Consider the following 22388-nt stretch of genomic DNA (forward strand, 5'->3'; position numbering starts at 1 on the left):
GCTGAACAGCGGTTGTTTATGAATACAATATACATTAAAAATTACTAATACCTGCCTCTTCAGCCATTCCTTTAGCTTTCCAGACCTAAAATAATTGGGACTGCCACACTTGCAGGTGAGAGAGATGGTTAGTAGTTGTTTTGGCAGCGATGACAGGGGCGATGGGTGTTGCAAGCTGCAGTGGCCTCCTGGTCAGAGCCCCGGCACTTATTAGTTTACAAATTAAGCACTGCTCTTAGTGGGTTATCCAGCATCCAGTCCATTGGGAGTTGGGCTGTATTGCTATGTGGGAGTCCAGGCATGTGGATAGGTTCCCAGGATGGCTCACTTCTATGTTGTGCGCTTGCAGGAGGTATCACATCCGGGTGGAGGACATCATGGTGCGGGACGTGCGCTACGTCACCCTGAACTGCAAGTACCGCGACCTGCAGGACCTTCTGCAAAGCTGCAAGCTGAAGACCTTGGCGCTGGTGGAGTCTGCTGGTAAGTTCCCACCCCTCTAAGGAAAAGGTAAACAAGACCATTTCCTTTCAAGACTAGAAGTAAATCTAATGTTGATATTGATTATTTTTTTTTGTGCACAAGTGAGATTGAAAACGAAACCCGCACATAAACCCCTCCCCTCCTTCTCCCACCTGGCGTAAAAAGACCTGTGGTCAGCTTACCAAGAACATACAGCCGGTCTAAACCCACCCATTAATTACTATTGGCTGGCATTATTGTCACTCATTTGCTTGCTTCTTATTCAATGGCTTGCCTGGCTCATCGTGTATTTGGGTCAGCCCTCTACCATAGGTTCTCTACTTGTGTCCTTCCAATGCTCGCCCTTTGGGAGCACATTTGTACTTTTTGCTGAAGAAGAGGTCATGGGTTTTCCAGCGGTCTCCTGGGCTTCTCTACCCCTTGCATTTCATTTTGTGCTCTCTCTTGTCCGTGTGCTTCTCTCCCCACTGTGCTCCGTGTTGCTCTTTCTCACTCATGTGTTTCTCTTCCGACCATGCTCCATGTTGCTCTCTTTCGTCTGTGTGCTTCTCTCAATACCATGCTACGTGTTACTCTCCGTCACCCATGTGTTTTTTTCCCCACCATGCTCCGATTTGCGCTCTCCCACCCTTGTGTTTCTTTTCCTTGTGTGCTCCATGTTGCTCTCTTTCATCCATGTGCTTTTCTCCCCACCGTGCTCTGTGTTGATCTCTCACCCATGTGTTTCTTTCCCCACTGTGTTCTGTGTTGCTCTATCTTGTCCGTGTGCTTCTCTCCCCACTGTGCTCCGTGTTGCTCTCTCTCTCACCCGTGTTTCTTTTCCTACTGAGCTCCTTGTTGCTCTTTCATGTTTTTTTTTCTCTACACTGTGCTCTGTGTTGCTCTCTCTCACCCATGTGTTTCTCTTCCCATCGTGCTCCATGTTGCTCTCTTTCATCCGTGTGCTTCTCTCCCTACCGTGCGCCGTGTTTCTCTCTCACACATGTGTTTCTCTCCCCATCATGCTCCGTGTTGCTCTCTCTCACCCATGTGTTTCTCCCTCCGCCATGCTCTGTGTTGCTCTCACCCACGTGTTTCTTTTCCTTGTGTGCTCCATGTTGCTCTCTTTCATCCATGTGCTTTTCTCCCCACCGTGCTCTGTGTTGATCTCTCACCCATGTGTTTCTTTCCCCACTGTGTTCTGTGTTGCTCTATCTTGTCCGTGTGCTTCTCTCCCCACTGTGCTCCGTGTTGCTCTCTCTCTCACCTGTGTTTCTTTTCCTACTTTGCTCCTTGTTGCTCTTTCATGTTTTTTTTTCTCTACACTGTGCTCTGTGTTGCTCTCTCACCCATGTGTTTCTCTTCCCATCGTGCTCCATGTTGCTCTCTTTCATCCGTGTGCTTCTCTCCCTACTGTGCGCCGTGTTTCTCTCTCACACATGTGTTTCTCTCCCCATCGTGCTCCGTGTTGCTCTCTCTCACCCATGTGTTTCTCCCTCCGCCATGCTCTGTGTTGCTCTCACCCACGTGTTTCTTTTCCTTGTGTGCTCCATGTTGCTCTCTTTCACCTGTGTGCTTTTCTCCCCACCGTGCTCTGTGTTGCTCTTTCACCCATGTGTTTCTCTTCCCATCGTGCTCCCTATTGCTCTTTCATCCGTGTGCTTCTCTCCCTACCGTGCTCCGTTTTGCTCTCTCCCCCATGTGTTTCTCTTCCCAACGTGCTCCATGTTGCTCGCACTCGTACATGTGCTTCTCTCCCCATTGTGTTGCTCCCTCACCTGTGTATTTCTCTTCCCACCGGACTCTGTGTTTGTCTCCCTCATGTGCTTCCCCCATGCTTCCCTGTTGCTCCCACCTCAATCCCCTCCTCCACAGCACTTCTCCGTTGACCCCACTTCTGCTGTTACATTTTTTTAGAGGGCCAAGCAGCAAATTGCTGCTAACCATCATCAAGACTGCTTTCGCACACTTACAAGTTCTTCTTTTTTTATTGACCCATCTAAGTAAGTGGTGCCTGCAATCTTGGATCGATCAATAAGAAAAGAAAAGGGTGCCTTTGTGATTTTGTAGGCGCACACATGCGTCATCACTCCAGAATGATGCAAGCAGCTGCATCAATGCCTCCCCCTTTTTAATCGACAGGAAACAGCTTCAGTATAAACATTTATTTTTACAGATGCTGCTCAGCATTCACACACCTGGACCAGTGCTTCTACCATACTGCCATGTCAGTACTCCTCTGATGACACACATTTTATATCAATGCTGCTGTAGCCCAGTTGCTGGGATGCTGCAGCTGTGCTAATTATCATTGAACACTCAGTGCTTAATTTGAGCAGGTGGTTTCTGGTGCTCAGCACCTGCACTTAATTATCAACAGCCAGCGCTTTTCATGAGCACCAGTTAAGGGCACATTTATGGTAGGCACGGGGAGATTGAGTGATTTGCCCAGAATCACAGGATGTTGAGCCAAAGCTGAGACTCTAACCTGGTTTCTAAGCTCTGAAGTCGGTCACTCTGGCCATTATGCCAGAACCCATCCCCACATTCATGGTTAGTAATTGGCTCTGTTTTAGGCAGTGCAAACAGGAGAAATGGCCTGGTGCAAGCTGCCTTCTGACGAGAGCCCCGGCACGTATTTAATTTTTTTACAAATTAACAACTGATACCATTACTCATTGCATGTTACAGCTCTAATGTTACTGCAATGACATTTAACTGCCGTCAGACAGCACTACTAAAGAAAGCCGGAGGATAAGAGTTCAGCGTAATCCAATAGAAAAGTGATATGGCAAGTGAGCTCACAGTTTGTTAGGAGGAGGGGCAGAGAGCCTGCAAATACACAATTTATCCAAGGGCTGCAATGCCCAAGCACTCATTAAAAGTTTGTCAATATATTTAATGTTTATGTAACTCAAGTACCTGTATAACGTTCTGCTGGTTACAGTGCTTAATTTGAGCCGATGGTTTCTGGTGTACAGCACAGACACTTAGGGGACGATTCTGATCTCGGTCGGAAGGGCACCGAATCGGGGTCGGCAGTAGCGGTCCCGAATCGGAGGCTGAATTTCCGTACGGTTCGGACACGGGTCTGGACGCCTAAGTACGATGCGAACAAGCGCATAATGTCCGTCCGAATCGTTTCCGGGTCCGAACCGCTCCATACAACTTGGTTGTAAGCAAACCATGGCGCGCAATTAAGACGATTCACGACCGAGCTAGTACGATGCTCGATTCGGAAAGCCTGATCGAGTCGGAGCCTCCGGCTCGCAATAGCTCCTGTAGATGGACTTTGGGGGTCCGCATCAGACTCCCTGTTACCCGCAGCCTTACGACTTGGACACAGGAGGAGACCCATGGGTCTCCACAACACAGGTATGTACGGTGCAGATGGCACCGACGCGTACCCACTGTAGGGGGCGCACTTGTCCGCAAGGTACCCATTCAGTCAATGGGAGCCCATGTACGCGTTGTACAACCGAACCGAGTCCGACAGCATACGGCCGCATCGTACTCGCTCAGTAGGACTGCAGGAGTCCAGATCGTTCGGAAAACACCCCGGATCTGGCTCGGTCGGAGTGATTTCCGACCCAGATCGGAATCGGCCCCTTAATGATCAACACCGGGGCCTTTCATGAGCATCAGTTAAGGAGTCGAACATATTCATTTATAGTAGGCACAGGGAGATTAAGTGATTTACCCTGAATCACGGGGTGTTAAGTGATTTGCCTAGAATCACAGGATGTTGAACCAACGCTGAGATTCGAACCTGGTTCCCCAGCTCCGAAGTCGGCAGTTCTGACCATTACGCCACATCCTCTCCCCACTGACATGATTAGTAGTTGGTTCTGTTTTAGGCAGTTCTAACAGGAGAATTGTGCTGGTGCAAGCTGCCTCCTGACGAGAGCCCCAGCACTTATTGTTTTCCAAATGAACCGCTGGTTAGTTGTTTTATGTGCATGTGGCCAATTGTTCTCCTTTCACTTGATGATTGAATGGTAAAATGCTAAACACTGGTCACAAAGCTGGTGGTACTCCCCATTCACGTCTTTTAGAAGCTTTTGTTAGGCCCACAGCAACAACCAGTTATGGGGCCCTGATGCAGGTTCAGTCCCTGCTTCCCAAGTTGACCACACTGTGTGACCCTAGGCAGTTTTCTTGCACTGTGCTCCCTTTTCAATGATCATTACATTTGAAATCACCTGGAAATAATTCAGATCATGATGCACATTGTACAAAAACCTCTTTGTTTCTCCATCTTGAACAGCACTAAAGGCATAAACAGATGTCACTAAACAATTGACTAGCCTCTTGATTCACCAATAAAATTGTTGTCAGGGCTGAAGGGTGGTTCAAAATAAATTCAAATAAATGCCACTCCTTACTGTGATATGATGTAATGTGCTGAATTGAAACAACAAATCCATACCCTGACTATGTGGCAATCAGCAACACTTGCTGGGCGAGAAGTCCAGGATGAACTAACAACTGCATAATAAAAAGATAAAAAATAAAAATATTTATAGAAAAAAAACAATTGGACCTCATGACTCATCTTTCTTCACAGTAAAGGTCTTGTAGACAGAGGAGTCCTGTCGCAGGAGGTAACAGAGTTGTTAGGGAGCATCATCAAGGGGTGTGTCCTGAATGTGCTGTTATAGTCCTGTGTGACCAAGGACACCTCAGACTCATCAACTAACCAAAGTAAACAAACATTGTGATACATTCGAGTTTCCACAGTCTGATTAAAAACCCAAACCCTTGGCCCTTTGACTAACATGGGCCAGAGGGTCCATGCTATTTAGGGCTTTGATATATGTGCTCTATTAGTGTGTGGGTGATACTTCTCTCCATGTGTATCTCTGTGCATCCTGATGTTAAATGCCCTGACTTTCCTGCATGTAAATAAAGACCTGTTCTGAAGCTAGAGCTCTCAAGGGACATTTAGTTTATTAAGCTTAATTACTTCTCCAGTACAGCATCTGAATTCCAAGCTTCCTCCCATCACTTGCAGTGAGCACTGAGTGCTTTACTCACTCCATGGGGAGAGTCTAGGTTACCCAGAGAATATCTTGGCTATACGACTAGAGGTCAGTAGTATCTGGGAGCCTGGGGAGCTAGTGGTAGCGAGAGCACAAAGGGACAAATCTAGGGGACCAGCCGAGGAAACCGGTCCACGCAAGGACAGCATTTGCTGCTGTATCACGCGCAGACCGTTGGATTCCAAATGTAATAAGGAACCTGTGGAGGCTGATGGGTGTGGACCTGCTGACCACAAAGACCGCCTGATCCGCTCTCATGGTCTATACATGTTGACCCTCTCAAACTCTTGCAAAGCTCTTTCCCCCTCCTCGATCTCAGCACCTGCCCCAATTGTGTACCGCTCCAGGGCCGGACTGGCCGTAGCAGGCACCGGGCATTTCCCTGGTGGTACGGAAGCGTGAGTGGCGGTTTTGGACCGGTGGGAGCCGGTTTTGCCACAGTGCTGCAAAATCGACCCCTTTTAACAAAAGTGCAGCAGCAGTGTTTCCACCACCAACACCCCCCCTCCCCCAACCCCCACGTTGGCCGGTCGGACATAATTGCCGGGGCTGGTTTGCGATCCTAGTTCGGTACCACCTCCGGTTCCGGTACTCCTTGTGATAATATAGTCTGCTCCTTTGAGGAAGTATTAAGGCTAGAGTGGAGCATAGATTGTTGATGATGCTGCCAGGGATCTGACTAGATGAATTTTTTAGGTTGTTCTATTATTTAGGCAAGTTTAAGAAGGGATGCTCAGCTGACGCTGCTGTTTATCTGTATACCCAGTGCCGGAGTAAAACCTATGGAGGCCCCTAGGCAGTCGAAATTTCGCCCCTACCTCGCAAATTATCTCCTAATACATTTTTAGTTTTACCAACAATTTTATTACACCCATTTTTTAAACAATTTAAGAAAGCTTGATTGTAATTTTCTTTCAATATCAAATCAATATTATTTTGATCTGTTGTCACGGGGCCCCTAAAAGGAGTGGGGCCCATAGGCCGGTGCCTACTTTGCCTCTTTGGTAAACCGGAACTGTGTATGCCAGTTTTTTCTCTCCCCTTTCAAATTGCTGAGCCCTTGCATTCACTTACAAATTCCTTATCACTTAATCCTGACGATCATCTACCTCACGTTTTCTCTCAACTCCTTTAAATGTCTGATCCGTTTTGATATCTTCCCCGACCTTTTGATCTTACCCCCCGACCTTTTGATCTTACCATCGGTGATCATACTCCTTTGTGGCCTATTTTGCCCATCCACCCCATGTTCTCTTACCCTATGACTTCTTACCCCGTTGTTATTTTACCCTTTCTCATGTCTTATTCCCTTATAATTGAGTACTTTTAAATTCAGTGATAACATCTGTAATTAGTTTTAGAAACCGAGTGGGTGAACAACCATATAAAAGAATAAGGCTAAAGGCCAATATCCTTTGAGTTAACAAAATTCTGAGATGAAATGCAACATCCTTATAATGTGCAATTGGGGGTATCTTATTCCTTATAATAGATTGTCAGCAAATCACATTTTTAGGTCTCGCCTGTCGATGCGCATGCGCATCGAGCAAGGCGAGAGAATATTGCGAGTTATCCACTCTTTATCCACACTGCAAGGAATCGTGGCGATTCCTTGCAGTGCCCGTGACTTTTAAGGTCAATGCGCATGCGCATTGAGCTTATGCGCATGCGCATTGACCTTAAAAGCGCGAGCGCGTGCACGTCCGTCTTTGTTTACCCGCCCCCTCCCCTTCCCGCCGTGTCGCATTTCTCCTGTCGCACTTCTCCCCCCTCCCCTCTCTTCCCTCCGTCTTGTTTATTGTACCCGCTCCGCCCCCTCCCCTTCCCGCTGTGTCGCATTTCTCCTCCCCCCTCCCCTCCCCTCTCTTCCGTCCGTCCGTCTTGTTTTCTTTCTCTCCTGCCTCTTGTTGACAGTTGTCTCCAGACACCGCCCTGGAGGGCCCGGGTGCAGGCAGCGGCCGTCGGCGCTTTTACCACCGACTGAGGCGCTTTACTGTTGTCACTCATTCACCTAAGTTGTAGCGCATTTCTCTCAACTTACTTTGGGGTAAGCACCCTGTTTCCGCTGTAAACAGAAAGTGACTGGAGTGTTTTGGTAATAATGTGCATTCTGAAATATCCCACTTAAGTGTATAGTGCCCGAGCCTTTGTTAGACCCTAGATATCACTTCCCACCATACAATCATTGCACATTGCCTAATCTCAATTGCAAATTTTTCAATACATGGGCTGCTCTAGACGTTTGACAAAGTGCATTATACTAATCTCCCCATAGATTAAGTTTAGTAAAGTGTGTTATGATGGGACTGTAAGTGCTGTGAACTGCCTCGCTGTATTGCAGTCTTATTTTGTGTCACTCCTGTCCTCTTTGCTTTTGCCGCTTGCTACAGACTTCGCCTCTCAGTCCTGTCTCAAATGCTTTAACTTCACTGCTTGCTTGCTTTGCACATTGCATTTTTTGTATTCTCCTGCACATTTGTTTTTTAAAGCTCTTACTCATCGCCGTACTGTGTTTGTTTTAATCCATCTCCGCCTTCCCGGTCTGACGCGGCTGTGCTTTTTTTTAACATAATACGTTCCCGAATTATAAATAGTTTCCCCACGAAGAAAGCGAAAGTAAAATACGATGGGCGGAACAGACAACTGTTTATTTGTCAACATCTATTTCTGTACCTTTATTTTTACCCCAGAGACACAGCAAGCCTACGTCACTTCCCACCATACAATCATTGCACATTGCCTAATCTCAATTGCAAATTTTTCAATACATGGGCTGCTCTAGACGTTTGACAAAGTGCATTATACTAATCTCCCCATAGATTAAGTTTAGTAAAGTGTGTTATGATGGGACTGTAAGTGCTGTGAACTGCCTCGCTGTATTGCAGTCTTATTTTGTGTCACTCCTGTCCTCTTTGCTTTTGCCGCTTGCTACAGACTTCGCCTCTCAGTCCTGTCTCAAATGCTTTAACTTCACTGCTTGCTTGCTTTGCACATTGCATTTTTTGTATTCTCCTGCACATTTGTTTTTTAAAGCTCTTACTCATCGCCGTACTGTGTTTGTTTTAATCCATCTCCGCCTTCCCGGTCTGACGCGGCTGTGCTTTTTTTTAACATAATACGTTCCCGAATTAGAAATAGCTTCCCCACGAAGAAAGCGAAAGTAAAATACGATGGGCGGAACAGACAACTGTTTATTTGTCAACATCTATTTGTGTACCTTTATTTTTACCCCAGAGACACAGCAAGCCTACGACAACGCTCCCTATTCCAGCAGAATCAAATCAGAGGGGGAAGAAATGGGCCGAGGGGGTACATTTTAGTGAACGCTGTCAACAGCATTCGTTTGGAAATGCACTATAAATTATTCGAAGCCACCGGCTCAAAAAATATGAAAGTAGGCCGAACGAGCTCCCGTGACAGGCCGGGCCCCGAGGACAGACCGACGCCACAGCTGAGGCGAGACGAACTGTCCGGGACTGAACCACCCCGGAGCCTGCCTGACTAATTCTTTTTCCCGTTAGCGCCTTCTTCCCTCCTCTAGCACCTAGAAGTCTGTCTTCCAGTCGACATGTCAGTCTAGTCTCGGCATTTCCATTAGTTCTGTTTACTTCACAACTTTTCTCGATGCCCGTCTTTCCTTCATTTCGTTTTCTCATTTCCTTTACAATTCTCCCTTCAGTCACTCACTCTCTATGTCTCCCATTTCTTTAGCTCATTTGGCCTTAGTTCCTTCCCTGATCTCACCCTATTTCCGCATTTGTAATCATATTTTTTCTTTCTTTGCTATGTACGTGGTTCGTGTGTTTTTCTCCCATATTAACATTTCACTGTTCTTCGGTCCACTTTTTATTCGCCGTTTGTATTCGCGTTTCCGATCTTTGTATTATTGTAGTCTCACTCGTTGGTCCCGCACTTCTAAGGCTGATCGAAGACTTGTCATTTCTCTTCTTCTCTCAACACCACGCCCCACTAATAACCGTTCTTTTTGTTTTGCGTTTTCACTCATTTTCTGAGTCTTTGACCATGAATCGCTCCCTCGAGTTTTAAAATATGTTATGGAATTCGTTCTTCCCCATTCGGTTTCTGACCGTCTACGGATGCGCGCCTTCACATCATCACCCCCTCATCCTCACACACCCTCACTCACCCTCAACCCCTCACCCTCACTCACCCTCAACCCCTCACCCTCACTCACCCTCACCCTCACTCACCCTCACTCACCCTCACTCTCACTCACTCTCACCCTCACTCACCCTCACCCACTCACCCTCACTCACCCTCACTCACCCTCACTCACCCTCACTCACCCTCACTCACCCTCAACCCCTCACCCTCACTCACCCTCACTCACCCTCAACGCCTCACCCTCACTCACCCTCAACCCCTCACCCTCACTCACCCTCAACCCCTCACCCTCAACCCCTCACCCTCACTCACCCTCACCCTCACTTACCCTCAACCCTTCACCCTCAACCCCTCACTCACCCTCACTCTCTCACCCTCACTCACCCTCACTCTCTCACCCTCACTCACCCTCAACCCCTCAGCATCACCCTCACTCACCCTCACCCTCACTCACCCTCAACCCCTCACCTACCCTCACCCTCAACCCCTCACCCTCACTCACCCTCAACACCTCACTCGCCCTCACCCTCACTCACCCTCAACACCTCACTCGCCCTCACCCTCACTCACCCTCAACACCTCAACCTCAACCCCTCACCCACCCTCACTCACCCTCACCCTCACTCACCCTCAACCCCTCTCCTACCCTCACCCTCAACCCCTCACCCTCACCCTCACTCACCCTCAACACCTCACTCGCCCTCACCCTCACTCACCCTCAACACCTCACTCGCCCTCACCCTCACTCACCCTCAACACCTCAACCTCAACCCCTCACCCACCCTCACTCATCCTCACTCTCACTCTCACTCACCCTCAACCCCTCACCCTCACCCACCCTCAACCCCTCACCCTAACTCACACTCACCCTCACTCACCCTCACCCTCACTCACCCTCAACCCCTCACCCTCACACAGTGCAATAGGTCTCGGAGCATTTGAGTTAGAGATTTTAGAAATGTTTATGGCTTTTTTTTTTTATTCTTTAGCATTGGCTACAGGAAACAAAAATGCTAAAGATTTACAAAAAAACCCATAAACAATTCTAAAAGCACTAACTCTAATGCTGCGAGACCTATTGCATTTCCAATGCTTGTTAAATCCTTTTATTTGGCTCCCTTTTAAAGAAGAACTGTGTTTGCCACTATGTAAGATGAATGTGTAATCTTACTAAAATGAAAAACAATGTGTAATTTGGACTTTGTTGTAAAACTCTTTTGAAGCACTACCGTGACGTCACTCTCATATCCGGTTGTAGTTCAGAAATAGAGCAGATGCACATAGATGTGGCGGTATGTCACAATTTTGAGCAACAACACATGAGCCTACCATAATATTGTGTGCAGGACATAATTTACCACTTACATTGTTAAGGTATGTATATACAGGTAAGGATAGTTTAACTATTCTTAGCTCCACATACATGCAGTTTAATCTAACTATGTATATCGACAGGGTGTGTACATGTGGCATTACATAGTAAATCTGTCCTTACCCAAATGCAATTTCATTCATCATAATATGATCACGAAATTCTGGCAGGACAATATTTAAAGCTTGGCATTTTAGTGGAATGCCAGCAGAGATTGATGCTTTCGTGTTACAAACTCACTATGAATTTCTGGGTAAAGTGGTTCATAGGAGAGAGAATCGTAAAGCCTGTTATTATTGTAATTGTTTAAGCTGCCTCTGTAATGCTTTTCACACTGTCTTCTGGCTGTGACTGCATGCATTGGGACTTCAGACTTCATCTCTGATAACTTACTAAAGAAGAGTAACTGTGTTGCTTTTGTATTACGGGTGATTACCTGTGGCACACGTAGACTGTAATAAGAAAATTACACACGCTTTACCCCCTTATTTTGGGATATCATATTTTCTTTGTACATTTAGTATTAATGATGACCCCCAATCATTACAACCATGACCTCATGACCTCTTAGCCCCATATGATCTCTCACTACCTGTTTTATTTCATTTTTTCTCTCTAACAACTCCTGTTTTATTACCTACTTCTCGTTTCTTTCGCAGGCCTCATCCCTTCCTCTTCTAATCCACCCCCTCTTCGCCCTTTTCTCCCCGCACTGTCGCCCACCTGCACCTGAGAGATCCAGTAATCTCTCATCAGCTTGTTTTGAATATATGTATCAGAACCCTTTTCCAATCCCTGTCCCTGCCCACGCAGAAAAAAAGTCCCTGAAGGGATATTTTTAGTCCCGTGACATTTATCTGCGATGTCCGCTTCATCGGTCTTCAGTTGCCATGGAAACAGGGGATGCTTTGTTGTCATAGCGACCAGTTAAGTTTTAAACAGAAAAACAAGGACCAAACTCCTGAAATCTAATGAGGTAAGGATTAGGGGACGAGGAGGAAAAGATACTGGAGAACGTAAGACATGCAGGAAAGAGTTCAGGATGAAGAAGCAAAAGAGAGGAAAAAACACACGAGAAGTGAGGGAAAAAGAGATAGTGTGACGTGGAGAAGAGAGGATGGAGAGCATGAAAAGTTAAGAGGGGAGAGAAATAGGAGTGGAAGATAGTATTTCATTGAAAGAAGAGATGAAGCGAAAGAATGAGAAAAAGGAGAAGAGAGGGGAAAGGAGAGAGGTGTGATGAAGAGAAGAGGATCGAGGGTAGGGTGCGAAGGGGCATAAGTGGTGAATGTGGGCAGTGACAGGGAAGGGGCAGATAAAAGGGAGAAAAAAACAAAAGAAAAAGGGTGGAGAGGATTTTTTAAAGAATCGGAGAGAGTGAGGGGGAGGGGTCCGCTAAGGTGAGGGTTAAAGTGAATGGGCAGTAGAGTTTTTTCTGTATTTTTTCCAGTCGTGGACCACAGGTGGCGCCAGTGGCCTGAAAGGAGCTCTTCGGCAAAACTTTTATTTTTATGCAACTAAGCGCATGATTAGAGTCTAGGTCAAGACTGGGATATATGGACATGGCTGTCTGTGTGTGCCATCACTGGATCAGTGAATGCTGCTGTGAACCAGGATAGCGGATAGGCGCAACTAGACCTGAACTTTAGGGGGGTCTAACCCTCCCAGCCAGTGCTGGCCCTAGCACCGGTCGCACACGGTGCAACAGTCTTTTTTTTTGGTGCCCCATGTTCTCCTTCTCCATGAATTCCCTCACTACCACTCACCAACAATGCACCTCATCTCTCTATAGCACCTTTCTGACAAACATTTCATTTTTTAATAGCGCTACTCATAGTTTACTCACACTCAGTTCTGTGATCTGCATGGTACACGTTCTTTGTAGCAGGCACATTAACCCTCTGCGCTGTGTGGGTGGCAGGAGTGGTCATGTGAGTGCATGGTGAGCGATGCAACAGTGTTAGAGTAGGGTAAGAGGATGGCTGCAGGGGGAGTAAGGTGACCATATGAATTTGGGTGTGGATGGAAGTGCAGAGTGTGACAAATGAAGGCATAGTTAGTGATGGGCTTGTTGGAGTGAGATTGCAGTTTGAGCAGTGAGGGGGAAAGGTGAGTGAAGTGTCACTTGAGTGCAGGGTGAGTTACAGGGTGAACAGCACAAGTGCATTGTGAGTGCAGAGTGATCACTGTGAGTGCAGGGTGAGTATGAAAGTGAAGGGCGAGAATAAGGAGTGCATTCCTAGACACTTTAAGTAACTCAGCATGTTACTGATGGTGGCATAGGTTTCAGATACAAGTTAAACTATTGCTATTATGGCATTAATCAGGGAACGAGGGTGGAGGAAATAAATAATGTGCTGACCCTGCAACATACTTCCAGTCTTATGATTAGGGTTGGCAGCTCAGTATTTTGATGTCCCAGATGATACAAAAATAAGCAGTCACCTAAATCTGTATTTTCAGCACTTATCTGTGCATACTTCGAACAGCAAATATAAATAGAAAGCACTTTTAATTGTGTTCTAGGGCTGCCTGAATGATCCATGACTGATAATTGAAGGGAACAAAAACCGAAAAGTCACATTACAAATCAATGCATTCTTTTTTATTTATAACCCTATTTAGTGTCAAGACAAGGTCTCTGCAGTCTCTTTAAACAGCACATGGCTGGCATTTTTCTGTTGGCAACCCTACTTTATATTCCTGTTCATGAAATGCATTCTCACACTATGGCAAAGGAATAGGGAGAGTGGGGGCTCAGGGGGTACAGGAACCAGAAAAAAAATCTAAGCCTCAGTAACCAGTTTACAAAGGTATGTCAATATGCAAATGGTCTTTAAAGACCTGTGAAATATTCGGGCGTGATGGCGATAAGACACTGCAGAGCTAAGCTCACAGCAGCTCGAGCTGAGAGACCCAATAGGGGGGGGGGGTACTGAAGTCCTATGGGTGTTTCCCACCTGTTTGTGCGCCATCACTAGATCCATAATGGCTGCTAGGAGCCAGGATTGAGGTACCTTAGCAGAGATGCGTGTGTGTGCCATCTCTAGATCAATGATGACTGCTATGAGCCAGGATTGAGGTGCCTTAGCAGAGAGGTGTGTGCCCCATCTCTAGATCAATAATGGCTGCTGAGAGCCAGGATTGAGGTTCCTTAGCAGAGAGGTGTGTGCCCCATCTCTAGATCAATAATGGCTGCTGTGAGCCAGGATTGAGGTTCCTTAGCAGAGAGGTGTGTGCGCCATCTCTAGATCAATGATGGCTGCTATGAGCCAGGATTGAGGTGCCTTAGCAGAGAGGTGTGTGCGCCATCTCTAGATCAATAATGGCTGCCGTGAGCCAGGATTGAGGTTCCTTAGCAGAGAGGTGTGTGCGCCATCTCTAGATCAATGATGGCTGCTATGAGCCAGGATTGAGGTGCCTTAGCAGAGAGGTGTGTGCGCCATCTCTAGATCAATGATGGCTGCTGAGAGCCAGGATTGAGGTTCCTTAGCAGGAAGGTGTGTGCGCGCCATCTCTAGATCAATGATGGCTGCTGTGAGCCAGGATTGAGGTGCCTTAGCAGGAAGGTGTGTGCCATCTCTAGATCAATGATGGCTGCTGTGAGCCAGGATTGAGGTGCCTTAGCAGGAAGGTGTGTGCCATCTCTAGATCAATGATGGCTGCTGTGAGCCAGGATTGAGGTGCCTTAGCAGAGAGGTGTGTGCGCCATCTCTAGATCAATGATGGCTGCTGTGAGCCAGGATTGAGGTGCCTTAGCAGAGAGGTGTGTGCGCCATCTCTAGATCAATGATGGCTGCTGTGAGCCAGGATTGAGGTTCCTTAGCATAGAGGCGTGTGCACCATCTCTAGATCAATGATGGCTGCTGTGAGCCAGGATTGAGGTGCCTTAGCAGGAAGGTGTGTGCGCCATCTCTAGATCAATGATGGCTGCTGTGAGCCAGGATTGAGGTGCCTTAGCAGGAAGGTGTGTGTGCCATCTCTAGATCAATAATGGCTGCCGTGAGCCGGGATTGAGGTTCCTTAGCAGAGAGGTGTGTGCGCCATCTCTAGATCAATGATGGCTGCTGTGAGCCCGGATTGAGGTTCCTTAGCAGAGAGGTGTGTGCGCCATCTCTAGATCAATAATGGCTGCCGTGAGCCAGGATTGAGGTTCCTTAGCAGAGAGGTGTGTGCGCCATCTCTAGATCAATGATGGCTGCTGTGAGCCAGGATTGAGGTGCCTTAGCAGGAAGGTGTGTGCGCCATCCCTAGATCAATGATGGCTGCTGTGAGCCAGGATTGAGGTGCCTTAGCAGGAAGGTGTGTGCGCCATCTCTAGATCAATAATGGCTACCGTGAGCCAGGATTGAGGTTCCTTAGCAGAGAGGTGTGTGCGCCATCTCTAGATCAATGATGGCTGCTGTGAGCCAGGATTGAGGTGCCTTAGCAGGAAGGTGTGTGCGCCATCTCTAGATCAATGATGGCTGCTGAGAGCCAGGATTGAAGTGCCTTAGCAAAGAGGTGTGTGCGCCATCTCTAGATCAATAATGGCTGCTGAGAGCCAGGATTGAGGTTCCTTAGCAGAGAGGTGTGTGCGCCATCTCTAGATCAATGATGACTGCTATGAGCCAGGATTGAGGTGCCTTAGCAGAGAGGTGTGTGCTCCATCTCTAGATCAATTATGGCTGTTGTGAGCCAGGATTGAGGTTCCTTAGCAGAGATGCGTGTGTGCGCCATCTCTAGATCAATGATGGCTGCTGTGAGCCAGGATTGAGGTTCCTTAGCAGAGAGGTGTGTGCGCCATCTCTAGATCAATGATGGCTGCTGTGAGCCAGGATTGAGGTGCCTTAGCAGGAAGGTGTGTGCGCCATCTCTAGATCAATGATGGCTGCTGAGAGCCAGGATTGAGGTGCCTTAGCAAAGAGGTGTGTGCGCCATCTCTAGATCAATGATGGCTGCTGTGAGCCAGGATTGAGGTACCTTAGCAGAGAGGTGTGTGCGCCATCTCTAGATCCCTAATGGCCGCCGTGAGCCAGGATTGAGGTGCCTTAGCAGAGAGGTGTGTGCGCCATCTCTAGATCAATAATGGCTGCTGAGAGCCAGGATTGAGGTGCCTTGGCAAAGAGGTGTGTGCGCCATCTCTAGATCAATAATGGCTGCTGAGAGCCAGGATTGAGGTTCCTTAGCAAAGAGGTGTGTGCGCCATCTCTAGATCAATGATGACTGCTATGAGCCAGGATTGAGGTGCCTTAGCAGAGAGGTGTGTGCGCCATCTCTAGATCAATGATGGCTGCTGTGAGCCAGGATTGAGGTTCCTTAGCAGAGAGGTGTGTGCTCCATCTCTAGATCAATGATGGCTGCTGTGAGCCAGGATTGAGGTGCCTTAGCAGGAAGGTGTGTGCGCCATCTCTAGATCAATGATGGCTGCTGTGAGCCAGGATTGAGGTTCCTTAGCAGAGAGGTGTGTGCGCCATCTCTAGATCAATGATGGCTGCTGTGAGCCAGGATTGAGGTACCTTAGCAGAGAGGTGTGTGCGCCATCTCTAGATCCCTAATGGCCGCCGTGAGCCAGGATTGAGGTGCCTTAGCAGAGAGGTGTGTGTGCCATCTCTAGATCCATAATGGCTGCTAGGAGCCAGGATTGAGGTACCTTAGCAGAGATGCGTGTGTGCGCCATCTCTAGATCAATGATGGCTGCTAGGAGCCAGGATTGAGGTACCTTAGCAGAGAGGTGTGTGCGCCATCTCTAGATCCCTAATGGCCGCCGTGAGCCAGGATTGAGGTGCCTTAGCAGAGAGGTGTGTGTGCCATCTCTAGATCCATAATGGCTGCTAGGAGCCAGGATTGAGGTACCTTAGCAGAGATGCGTGTGTGCGCCATCTCTAGATCAATGATGGCTGCTAGGAGCCAGGATTGAGGTACCTTAGCAGAGATGCGTGTGTGCGCCATCTCTAGATCAATGATGGCTGCTGAGAGCCAGGATTGAGGTGCCTTAGCAGAGAGGTGTGTGCGCCATCTCTAGATCCATAATGGCTGCTAGGAGCCAGGATTGAGGTACCTTAGCAGAGATGCGTGTGTGCCATCTCTAGATCCATAATGGCTGCTAGGAGCCAGGATTGAGGTACCTTAGCAGAGATGCGTGTGTGCGCCATCTCTAGATCAATGATGGCTGCTGTGAGCCAGGATTGAGGTTCCTTAGCATAGAGGTGTGTGCCCCATCTCTAGATCAATAATGGCTGCTGTGAGCCTGGATTGAGGTGCCTTAGCAGAGAGGTGTGTGCCATCTCTAGATCAATGATGGCTGCTGTGAGCCAGGTTTGAGGTTCCTTAGCATAGAGGTGTGTGCGCCATCTCTAGATCCCTAATGGCCGCCGTGAGCCAGGATTGAGGTGCCTTAGCAGAGAGGTGTGTGCGCCATCTCTAGATCAATAATGGCTGCTGAGAGCCAGGATTGAGGTGCCTTGGCAAAGAGGTGTGTGCGCCATCTCTAGATCAATAATGGCTGCTGAGAGCCAGGATTGAGGTTCCTTAGCAGAGAGGTGTGTGCGCCATCTCTAGATCAATGATGACTGCTATGAGCCAGGATTGAGGTGCCTTAGCAAAGAGGTGTGTGCGCCATCTCTAGATCAATGATGGCTGCTGTGAGCCAGGATTGAGGTTCCTTAGCAGAGAGGTGTGTGCTCCATCTCTAGATCAATGATGGCTGCTGTGAGCCAGGATTGAGGTGCCTTAGCAGGAAGGTGTGTGCGCCATCTCTAGATCAATGATGGCTGCTGTGAGCCAGGATTGAGGTTCCTTAGCAGAGAGGTGTGTGCGCCATCTCTAGATCAATGATGGCTGCTGTGAGCCAGGATTGAGGTGCCTTAGCAGGAAGGTGTGTGCGCCATCTCTAGATCAATGATGGCTGCTGTGAGCCAGGATTGAGGTTCCTTAGCAGAGAGGTGTGTGCGCCATCTCTAGATCAATGATGGCTGCTGTGAGCCCGGATTGAGGTACCTTAGCAGAGAGGTGTGTGCGCCATCTCTAGATCCCTAATGGCCGCCGTGAGCCAGGATTGAGGTGCCTTAGCAGAGAGGTGTGTGTGCCATCTCTAGATCCATAATGGCTGCTAGGAGCCAGGATTGAGGTACCTTAGCAGAGATGCGTGTGTGCGCCATCTCTAGATCAATGATGGCTGCTGTGAGCCAGGATTGAGGTGCCTTAGCATAGAGGTGTGTGCACCATCTCTAGATCAGTGATGGCTGCTGTGAGCCAGGATTGAGGTGCCTTAGCAGAGAGGTGTGTGCGCCATCTCTAGATCAATGATGGCTGCTGTGAGCCAGGATTGAGGTGCCTTAGCAGAGAGGTGTGTGCGCCATCTCTAGATCCATAATGGCTGCTAGGAGCCAGGATTGAGGTACCTTAGCAGAGATGCGTGTGTGCCATCTCTAGATCCATAATGGCTGCTAGGAGCCAGGATTGAGGTACCTTAGCAGAGATGCGTGTGTGCGCCATCTCTAGATCAGTGATGGCTGCTGTGAGCCAGGATTGAGGTTCCTTAGCATAGAGGTGTGTGCGCCATCTCTAGATCAGTGATGGCTGCTGTGAGCCAGGATTGAGGTGCCTTAGCAGAGAGGTGTGTGCCATCTCTAGATCAATGATGGCTGCTGTGAGCCAGGTTTGAGGTTCCTTAGCATAGAGGTATGTGCGCCATCTCTACATCAATGATGGCTGCTGTGAGCCAGGATTGAGGTGCCTTAGCAGAGAGGTGTGTGCGCCATCTCTAGATCAATGATGGCTGCTGTGAGCCAGGATTGAGGTGCCTTAGCAGAGAGGTGTGTGCGCCATCTCTAGATCCATAATGGCTGCTAGGAGCCAGGATTGAGGTACCTTAGCAGAGAGGTGTGTGCGCCATCTCTAGATCCCTGATGGCCGCCGTGAGCCAGGATTGAGGTACCTTAGCAGAGATGCGTGTGTGCGCCATCTCTAGATCAATGATGGCTGCTGTGAGCCAGGATTGAGGTGCCTTAGCATAGAGGTGTGTGCGCCATCTCTAGATCAATGATGGCTGCTGTGAGCCAGGATTGAGGTGCCTTAGCAGAGAGGTGTGTGCGCCATCTCTAGATCAATGATGGCTGCTGTGAGCCAGGATTGAGGTGCCTTAGCAGAGAGGTGTGTGCGCCATCTCTAGATCAATGATGGCTGCTGTGAGCCAGGATTGAGGTGCCTTAGCAGGAAGGTGTGTGCGCCATCCCTAGATCAATGATGGCTGCTGTGAGCCAGGATTGAGGTGCCTTAGCAGAGAGGTGTGTGCGCCATCTCTACATCAATGATGGCTGCTGTGAGCCAGGATTGAGGTGCCTTAGCAGAGAGGTGTGTGCGCCATCTCTAGATCAATGATGGCTGCTGAGAGCCAGGATTGAGGTGCCTTAGCAAAGAGGTGTGTGGGCCATCTCTAGATCAATGATGGCTGCTGCGAGCCAGGATTGAGGTTCCTTAGCAGACCTGTATTCCATTCCACTCTTGGAGTATGTCAGGATGGGGTGCCTTGGCAGAGGCATGGCATTACTAGTTCGGTGATGGTTGCTATTGGTCACGATTGAGGTGCAGTAGCAGAGAAATAAGTCTTCCATTACTTGACCAGTGATGGTTACTGAAGGTCAGGCTTGGTGTGCACTGGCAGAGATGCTTGTGTGTTACCTTATCATGTTTGTGAGGTATGCACTGGAACAGCATTGAGGTGCAAAGGCAAAGCAGTATGTATGTGCCACAAAAGATTTGTAGCGGTTACCCTGTCAGGGCTGAAGATGTGATGTTATCACAGCTGTTTGTGTGTGTTTTTTGCTAGATTAGTTGGGATTGCTTTATGGTTTAGTTTTGGTCTGTTGACTAAATCTCTGGACCCTGGGAACTTAGGCCCAGCGGGACGAAGCCATGTAGCAGTAGGAAAGACTGCGATTCACTAGATCACAGGGTTTGCAACCACTAAATGGCTTTTTTAATGGTACTAAACCTATTTTTCAATTTCGTGACATGTTACCAAATCACAAAATGGGTTATAAATGCATTTCAAATCACAATTTGGAAGGCACAGGTCCATGGCATCCATTGAAATTGGATTCTCTATGATTTAAGAAACCATTTTCGATCCAGATAATTTCTAGGATACAGACTCCTCAAGGGAGATGGCGACCCATTCACAAATATAAATGAAAAAAAATGTTTTGGGGGCTTGTTGACCCAAGCAGGCAGGTGAAGGCATACAATCAGAGTAGTTGCTGTATGTCGGAATGATGCAAATTGGTAGGGTAGATTATGCTTTCTGTTACTGTACTGGCATGAAATGTTCTAAGTCCGCATTGAGGTGCAATGATAAAGCCCTGTGCATTCACCATACTTTAATTACAGCTAAGAATTGCATTGGAAGAACTGTGTCAATGGAATCAATCAGCCAATCAGGGTTTTGTAGAGTGGAACTACTCACCCGTAAGGGTCTCAGGGCGCTGGGGTGGGCTTTCAGTCGAACAGCCAGATCTCGAGGTCCTTCCTGAATTGAGGCAGAGATGGTCATTGCCTGAGATGCAGACGAAGGGAGTTTCAGGTCTTCTCGGTGAGGTAATAGAACGTTCTTCATCCAGCCGGCGCCCTGCCGATCCATGGGAAAGTTGTTAGGGCCTCATGAACAGGGAGGAGAAGTCTGGTTGGGGTGTGGAAGAAGAGGCATTGGTTGAAGTATATAGGCCCAGAGTTGTGGAGAGTTTTATAGGCGTTGTGAGGAGCTTGAAGGCAATTCCTTTGTTGACCGGAAACAGTGGACGTCTCTCAGGTGATCAGTGATGTGGCTGCGGCGAGGGATGTTCAGGATGAGCTTTTTTGGGAGTTTTTTGGTGTTGACATAGTAGAGTCTGCTGATGAGTTACTTGACGTTTCGCTGTCCGACAAGAAGGGCGTCATAGAGGCATATACACTAAGGGGCGGATATACAATTTTACAGCAAATCATGAGTCTGGCTGTTCGCGACTGTAATATCTGTTTTTAATATTACAAACCCCACTTGTGACTCCCTAAGGAATTGTTGTAGGCATTACTTCCAAATAGAGATTCTTTAGGAGATGTACTAGTGATTGCAAAACATAAAAAAATGTAAAGACTCCTGAGCTGGGGTGGTAAGCCATTAGCAAAATCAAAATATTCCCCATTGGGCCACTTTCCCCTTTCTGATTTAAAAGAAAAAAAGTTTTTGGGAGAGTAGATGAGTGTTCCAGGGTACCGCTGCCAACTCTCACCCCCATCTTGATGGCCTCCATTGCCGGCTTTTGCCATCCATACCATCTTCAAAAGCAGCATCATCAATTGCAAACACATCATGGCTAACACCTCTGTTTATTGTGCAGAGAAGTACACAGTCTCTGGTGCTTTGTTGCACAATTGCAGCTATGACCACATCAGACTGTAAACTAAGAAGTGTAAAAAAAGAAAAAATAAGAAAGCAGGCTTTTTCCGTCTGTGCAGTCCGGATCTGTTACGACATCCCCATGTCCATCAAGACGTCCCCAACATTGCCCCAAATTAGAAAAGAGTTACGCATGCCCCACATTTATAGAACACTACACTGCAATGCATTGACATTACACAGACCAACTAACTCTCCTATTACCCATGAACTTTATGCTTATCTTTGACCCTATATGTTATGTTATGTTATTAAAATGTATTACACACACAAATTAGCCAGGGAGGAGTATCTCGGCGTTGAAGCCATAGAGACAGCAGAACAAAATCAGTTCTAATAGATTGGTCTTAAGTAATTTTCTAAATTGCCAATGGTCCTTGCACATTTGCAGTTGAAGAGACCGCTTATTCCAAAGGGATGGAGCTAAGAAAGAGAACGGACTGCCCCCTAGCTGGGATTTCCTAACCCTAGGGACCCAGGGCAATGCTTTGTCTGAAGATCTTAGAAGTCTTGGAGGGGAGTAGTGGGTGAGCTTAGATGAAAGATAGGAAGGCCCATTTCCATATTGAGCTTTACGAGTTAAGCAGCAAAATTTGAAAACAATTTTGTTTTTGACTGGTAGCCAGTGTAATGCATGAAGAAAAGGCAGGGAAGCTGTGCTAGAAGGGAGGTTACAGATAAGGCGTGCAGCGGTGTTCTGCACCGCCTGAAGTTTGGATAATAGCGACTCGTATGCTGAGGCCAAGAGAGCATTCCCATAATCCAAATGGCTGATTACCAGTGCCTGAACTAAAAATGTTCTTGCTGTAAGTCAAGGTATGAGGTTTATAGGAAAGAAAATCTGAAAGCCGTTTTAGCTCTGTTCTGTAGATGTCCATTTCATGAAGCCTCCGCAAGTAACCTAGGGTGAGATACAGTGTCAAACGCTGCGGACAAGTCCAGCAATAGATGGTAAATTGGCATCGAGAGAGCA

At 47.7% G+C, this 22388-nt stretch overlaps 1 protein-coding gene across 3 annotated transcripts in view; it reads left to right on the forward strand.

The window, feature by feature from the left end:
- The window catches only part of CLCN2 (chloride voltage-gated channel 2), a 532043-nt gene that overhangs the window by 435442 nt on the left and 74213 nt on the right, over positions 1–22388 (forward strand). For all 3 annotated transcript variants that reach the window (XM_086944441.1, XM_086944443.1, XM_086944442.1), the window contains exon 16: positions 350–483. In XM_086944441.1, the coding sequence (XP_086800567.1) occupies positions 350–483 (134 nt within the window). The remainder of the gene's footprint in view (positions 1–349; positions 484–22388) is intronic.

This window comes from Lissotriton vulgaris, chromosome 11, assembly GCF_964263255.1.
Source record: "Lissotriton vulgaris chromosome 11, aLisVul1.2, whole genome shotgun sequence".
Classification (NCBI taxonomy): Eukaryota; Metazoa; Chordata; class Amphibia; order Caudata; family Salamandridae; genus Lissotriton; species Lissotriton vulgaris.